Consider the following 7,304-nt stretch of genomic DNA (forward strand, 5'->3'; position numbering starts at 1 on the left):
CTGCTGAGGGGGCGGAAGTGCGAAGACTCACGCCTGGTTCGGTTTCTCAGAGTGCTCTCCCTGGTGGTTCTGGGGGACCCATGATTAAGCTTCTGTGGCTGGCTCCATGCCAGGGGATTACGCGGCGCTGCTGGGGTGCTGGCTTTCGGCAAGGACTGATCTTTCCAGATTTCGTGAAAGATCTGGCCTTGACACAGCAGGGAAATGGAGTGTCACTGTTCCTGGATGCGAGCGCAGCCGTGCTGTCCAAGAAATACAGCTTGTTCCTGCCTCAGAAGTGTGAATCTTGCCAGAAGTCAGCGTTTTGTCGAACATTCCCACTTCACTGATTATTCACCCTAGAAGCAAGCTGTAGCTATCCTAAAGCTCAGAGCTGCTGTAAAAATAGTTGAGCATCATGAAGGTCAATAGATACTGAAGTCAGAGAGTTGCCAAAGATTGGTGGTGAATCCTCAGAAATTTCCAGAAAATGTGCCTGGCGATGTAGGTCATATTAGGGTCCTTGCCTATAGTATGGTTTCCCTTCCCAGCACCATTAATTTTTTTAAAAAGTTGCCTGAAAAGAAAATTGACCAATTAATTACCTCCTTTATTTGACATGGGGTGGTTTTTGTTTGCTTGGTATGGTTTTGTGTTAATTTTTTGTTGTTACTGTTTTAAAGAATTTACCGTAGTTACAGGTTCATGCATGGAATGACCTTGATCGAGTTAGTCACCTCCTCCTAACCTCATTTGCTCCTCACATAAAATAGGGCAAGCAATGATCCCGTCCTCTAGATGAGATGATGTGTGTGGAGCCCAGGGTGCAGGTGTAGGGGGTGCCCTGTGAACCACACCCCCCCTTCAGGTAGGAAGGCTTGGTCTTTTGAGTGTCCCGCTGGCAGGCTGTGTGGTTCCACAGACTTCCCCACCCTGGCCGGCAATGAAAGTAATGGCAATCTCCTCTCCTTCCACAGTGCTCGAGGCCTTGCGGGGGCGGTGTGAGGTCCCGGCAGGTGGTCTGCCAGCGGGCCGGCGGGCAGCGTGTGCCGGACCTGAGCTGTGATGTGCTGGAGAGGCCCCCGGACCGCGAGCCGTGTGGCGCGCACGCGTGCCCGGACGCAGCCTGGAGCGCCGGCGCCTGGAGCTCGGTACGACACTGAGTGTGCCTCCTCTTGTGTCCCCTCCCCTGTCCGGTCCCTCCGCTGTCCCGTCCCCCCCACCCTGTCCATTCCCTCCGCTGCCTGGTGCCTCCGCCCGGAGCCTAACCTTGCGCAGGAGGGGCTCTGCAAACTGCCGCGCGTGGTCTTACCACTTTCTCGTGAGGGTCGCCTGGTAGGAGTGTGACGTGGCCCAAAGTGACACTGCAGAATCTGTGTGCCTCACACAGGACCCGGTGCCGAGAAGTAGCTTCCTTCCTACCAGACTGACTTGTGTAGCTAGCCAGCCTTCGAAGCAGACAGCTCGATGGCGGGGTCTCTCCTGTGCAAAGCTGGGGTGGTTGGGGCTTTCCAGGGGAGAGTCCTGCTTTTTGAGGCCGAAGCAAGTTCTTCCTCCTTGACGATGGTTTTCCTCTGTGTAACTTGAGTGGGACTCAATACAATAACCACAAAGGCTGCGCCCAGAGGGGCTGAAATCATTTTGAAAATACAAATGAGCAGCCGTGAAATCAGTGACGTGATGCCTGTCAAGGTGTCTGAAATGTTCTTCCGCCCACACAGAAGCTGGCTTGAGACCCTTTTTGCTCTGGCCCTAGACTTCCTTTGCTAACTGCTTGGCCAGCAGCTAACGTGGTGAGAGCTTGCCACTGTAAATACTCTGCAGAGTTTTGGGGCTGCTCTTGGCAAAAACAGAAGGCGCAACTATGTCCAGACAATAGCGTGGATAAGTTGTCCCATAGGCCAGGGCAATCTTAGCTCTATTCTGTGGAACTAGTGCAAGTGTTCCTACAAATCCACTGTGGCTGAACTCAGTGTTCTATGCAGTCACATCCAGAAGCCTGTGTACTCAGTGTGATTCTGAAGAAAAATCACACTATGTCCACACCGGCTGAAGAGCAGATCCCCTGAGATATGGCTGCTGATGCTTGTTTCAGTGTCTGAGGTGGCATCCGCAGGCTCAGAGACCTGACTGGTCATCACTGCACTTTGTAGTACACAGAGATCTGTAAACATTTAGAGCATTGTTTCCACTGTCACTATGGGGCTAGACTGTAAGAATTTTATTCATGAGCTTAAGAAATGTCACTCTGTGCCAATGCAGTTCCCTCAGATGTTTTGTCTAGAAGAGTGGCACCTTTCCAAATGAACCCTTGGAAGAGACCAAAGAGAACGTTAGGCTTAGTAGGACATTCCCAAGTTCCTTTAGTCCCCTGGATTTTTCAGAGTTTTCCTTGAGCCCCTTAAGTTACACTCTGTTCATTAAATTAAGTGTAACAGCAACATCAGAGTTACGTTCAGCATTATGGAATCCTTAACTGAGAAAAATGACATATAATTTTTAATGATAAACATATGATATATAATTTTAATTATATATACACATATATGTGTGTATATCTATATTCTCAGTTTACCTGAGTTTTTTATTTGTTTTCATTCAGAAACACCACCCTACCCTGTATTTTAAGAGCCTAAATTTTAAAATATGAATTGCTACTTCTAATGGAAGACATGAAGTTTATGTTTATAGCTGTTCTTGGCCCCACATACAATATTCTGAAACACAGGAAAGGAGGGAAGAGAGAGACAGTAACATTCCAATACTCTGGTACCCACAGAAGCAAGGGCATGGGCTTTAAAAACTATTTTTTGACTGACAATGTGATTTTGATGTTTCCTTTGTGAAATGATCATTATTTGACTATATACGTATTTAAATGCCTCTGCAAGGCCTTTAAATTATGATGTAAAAAATTATATCAAACACTTTTTATTTAAATAGATCCATCGGAAATACATTATTTTTGCCAAAACCTATGTGTGATAAAGCAGCCTTTCAGAGCCTCACTGTAGGATTTTGATTTTCAGTTTATTTCTGTTGATGCTGTGGTACAGTATTTTTGTAATTCTAAATTAAGCATACCTCAGTGAATTGTTTTAACAGCCATAAAGTAACTTCTGTGGTGCTTTAGCTTTGTAACTGACAGTGAAATTAACCACAATGAAAAGTACATTTGAGGTGCTAGCATGTTGCTTTCAAGAGAAAGCAGCTTAAATTGACTAGAAGTCAGGGTGGCGGTCATTCCACCTGCCAGCCTGCCAGCCGCTTTCTGTTCCCAAGGACTTGCACACAGAGATGCTGCTTATCAAGAGGCTACTGCCCTGCAAACCAGCTTTCTTCAAGGTCAAAGGCAGCCTTCTCCAAGGTCACAGTGGAGATAGTCTACTTCACTTTGTTACCAAAGAACAGTTTTTAGGAAAGAAATGCAAGACTACTGTTGATCTGGCTTCCAAAGTCTAAACAAAGCTTCTGTGAACTTAAAAGTTCAAATATTCAGTTTAAAGACACCACTGATTCTGGCTCAAATCATTGCAGATCTAAAAATTATAGCCGTGAAAGACAGCATCCGAAAATCCAACCTTTTCCCTCCTTTTAAAAATGTGTCCTTGGACTCTTTCTTGGTTTTGTTTTGTTTTTGGAACAAGGATCTTCAGCACACCCACCAGCCCCACCAGTAGGTGACCTCCTGCCAATCTGGGGAGTGTGTCCTGTATCAAATTCTCACATCCCATGACTAGAAAGGCAAATGGAAGGAGTGCACTGTGCTGAAAGCAGAAAGCAGGCAAAACTTGAGCGCATTCCAGGGTAATCAGCCCCGTCGAGGTGATTACAGGAACCAGGTCTGCCAACGGTGCCGTGCCAGCACAGCGCTGTGGCATTTCTTTGCACATTACCCTGTGCGTCTGCTTGCCCATCAGCCTGGAGCCTGCAGCTTTTCTTAGTGGAAATTGTTCTTTGTGCTTTTCACGGCAAACCTAAAAGTGTTCTCTGAGCCTTGCATTAGGTGCTTTAGGATAACACTTGTCTACCTGAATAATGAAACTCTGAGCTTTCTGTCTGGCCAACTTACAGATCTGTATCTACCTCATTATCATATTAAGTTTGCGTCTTCCATAGGTAGGAAGAGAAAATGTTGGATATTGGTGTCTCATAACCTCACTACATTTGTCTTTAGAAAAGTAAATATTATAAGGATCATTACTACATTTTCTGAACAGTTTAAAGCAGCCACCACTGATATTTTCAGAATATTTTGAGCAGTACAGATGTCTGTGTTTATATAATAAAGCATATTTATTTTTTCATGTTATTTAATTTTGTATACAATGTTTAAAAGTCAGTGTTTATCAGTGGACTGTAAAGGCAACTAGGCTATGTGAGTTAGAAATGAATGTATATGTTTCTTTTTGGTTTTAAAAAGATGCATTTTAATTTTGTAAATCTGCTCCAAACTGTACTACCCATTCCCCAAAGCTGAGTAGCTAAGTATCAAGTTTGTCTGGGTGGGTAGTTAAAGCATGTATTTTAAAGGGATACTTTAAAAAATATTTCTGAATTGGAAATGATGCTTAGTCATATAAACAAAAATATATGAGTCTTAACATTTTGTTGGGTATTTTTTTCTTTCTTAATACTGTTATCCTGATTTGTTGAGTTTCACTTTAAAATATGAATACGTTCTATTAAATTTGTAAATAATGACAAAATAGCCAGCAGACAAAAGAGTTATTAGAAGAAATGATTTTGAACACCTAAAAAAAGCTAGAAAAAGTAAACCTAATGTGCATAAATTTTATTACACCTTAATCTTTTGTTCAGATAACTGCAAAGGATTTACCTTTATCAACTTATTGTTTACCTGAAATACATTTCAGAAAACACTGCATATTTAGGACCAATAAAGTATCATACCAATAAACTTGGGAGTTTGAAGACAGTCTCCCTTTGTAGAAAATGAAAATCATGAAAATGATCTCGAAGACCTATTGATGCTTTGTTCCCTGAAGTTTCCATTCTGCCTTGTAATTTATTTTGTGGTATTTGTGAATGAAAGGATCAAAATAAGGACATCCCTTTAGTTGTGCAATTTGTTTTTTCTTAAAAAGATACCAAAAAAAGATAGCGTCCCACAGCAGCTGATGGTACCAGTAGCTAACTTTTACTGCGTTAACATGTACCATACTGAGCGAATGCATACCACGGAGTGCTGGAAGGGACCCATGAGAATGGCTGTGACGCTTGCTCCATTGATAAGGACTCATGCCAGTGGGCCAACTGAATTAATCCTGTTGTGGTAGGCAGAAACAGCCTAGGTCAGGATGAATCTCCAGGCTCTTTTTTATATTCAATAAAAGATATTCCTAAAATCAACATTATTTAGTGTCTCTAGTATTGACCTAGTTTTGACATTCTATATTTGACTCTAACAGAAAATTCAGACTTATTACTGCTTTAGATAAATTCTCATGACTAACAGTTAAGAAAATTTTCAACAACTGTTTAAGTTTATGGGATGAGAGAATACCCCTCTCATGTTAAAGGTACAGTTTTGGCCAGAGTAGATACAATTTTGGAAAAACCTCTAGATTTCACTGTGAAAAATAATCACATTTAAGTGCATGTGTGTCTCTTAAAAATGAAGTAAAAGCCACATTATTTGGTTTTATCCATATATAATGTAAAAACAACTTCAAAATATCACAACAGGATGACATGAAATTATAGAGCTCAGTACAGATCAGTACTCTGAATAGGGCTCGGGGGTTAGCTCAGTAGCATAAGCACCTGCATGGCAAATGCAAGGTTGTGAGTTCAATCCCTGGTACCCAAAAAAAAAAAAGTACTGAACTGTTAATCTCCAGTGTATCCAGAGAAATCAAAATATTTGCCTACATTTCTCTAGAATCGGAGGCAAAGCTTAGCAGTTTTTGCAGTTTTTACAGTGATTTTATGTGTAGGAGGGACTCTGTCTTTGCCTCCTTTGGGTAGCTGTCTCATGGTGGCTTGACAAATTTCTGTTTTTGTGGATTTAAAAACCCCAAAGATGACAAATGCTAGGGCCAGAGAGGTTTTAGACTCTGAGGAGGACTGTGACCTCTCCCTGACTGGTAGTGTAGAGTCACCTTTCTGGGACTGGAAGGAATGAAAACTTTGGAATGTAGAGTGGGAGGCAGAGGTTGTGTCCAAGCATAATTGGCTGGGAGGGAATCCCGGAGATTAGCAAAGGCAGCTTGGGGAGATTTATTTATGGGGGATGGGGTGGAGAAGTACAAATCGCTGCACCGTTCCTTTAAAAATAAAAGGCATCCCAGCATTCAGCAAACACTTTCAAAGTACCTACTGCGAGCCCCTCTTCTAGGTGCTAAGAATCCAGCAACGAACAAGCCAGAGCCAATCATTTTAATGGACAAAAGAAAAATTTAATATTAAGTGAAGAAAACTAAGGAACTGGTCCTTCTTTCTCCTGACAGCCCCACTACCAGCCTAAAAGTAGAAAATTGCCATTAGAGTGTTTGGCTTCATGGTAACTGATAATGTTTGTTCAATAAATATTAATTAGCAACCCTGTCTGTATTGTAAGTGTACAGCTGTCTCATTTGTTGTGGGGCCGGGGTGATAAAGGCTTCCTAGTTGGTGGCCTAGAAACTTTAAAAACCTACCAGTATCTGTGTTTCTGTTCAGCTTGACATTAGAGCCCCAGTGATGAGCCCATTGAGAGCCAGGATCAGGGGAAACCTGATTTTTTGCCTTCTTCTTGCTGGGGTCCTCAGGCTCTGCAAACGTGTGGGAAACTGTGCTCAGAGGGTCCATTTCCCATTTGTTATTTAATGTATATCAATAAAAACATCTGGAATGTGTGGGTTGCCACACCATCTTCTTTGCTTCTTGTTGTTTTCTCACATGTGGAATCCTTGTTATGGCTGGGTTTAAATGCCAGGACCCCCTTTTGCAGAAACTTCTGACATAGAAAATTGGCAGCTGTGATGAGTATGTCCACTGAACAGTATGGAAGATAACCCATGCAGGTCAAACCCGGAAAGCCATCATTCTTACCAAGACCCGCATCCCTATACAAAAGAGGTCGGAACAGTCCCCAGATTTCTACCATGGCAGAAATGTTCCGTGCCTTTGCTTTCCAGTATGGAAGCCAACACCACTACTTCCCAAATGGAAGCCAATATATTTGCTAATTCTAAACACTTAAAATGTGGCTAAGTGACCATGAAACTGCATTTTAAATTTTAAGTAGTAGTCATCTTAAATTTTAAGTAGCTGCCTGAAACAAGTGGCTCCATATTGGACAGGACAACCATAGGCAACAG

General features: G+C 42.5%; 1 protein-coding gene across 11 annotated transcripts in view; it reads left to right on the forward strand.

Moving 5' to 3' along the window:
- The window catches only part of Adamts9 (ADAM metallopeptidase with thrombospondin type 1 motif 9), a 141,161-nt gene that overhangs the window by 78,307 nt on the left and 55,550 nt on the right, over positions 1 to 7,304 (forward strand). For all 11 annotated transcript variants that reach the window (XM_023561654.2, XM_003480147.4, XM_063257128.1 and 8 more), the window contains one exon: positions 957 to 1,130. In XM_023561654.2, coding sequence (XP_023417422.2) covers positions 957 to 1,130 — 174 coding nt within the window. The remainder of the gene's footprint in view (positions 1 to 956; positions 1,131 to 7,304) is intronic.

Source organism: Cavia porcellus, unplaced genomic scaffold, assembly GCF_034190915.1.
Source record: "Cavia porcellus strain 051 isolate PalLab524CR breed Dunkin Hartley unplaced genomic scaffold, mCavPor4.1 scaffold_10, whole genome shotgun sequence".
In the NCBI taxonomy this organism is placed as follows: domain Eukaryota; kingdom Metazoa; phylum Chordata; class Mammalia; order Rodentia; family Caviidae; genus Cavia; species Cavia porcellus.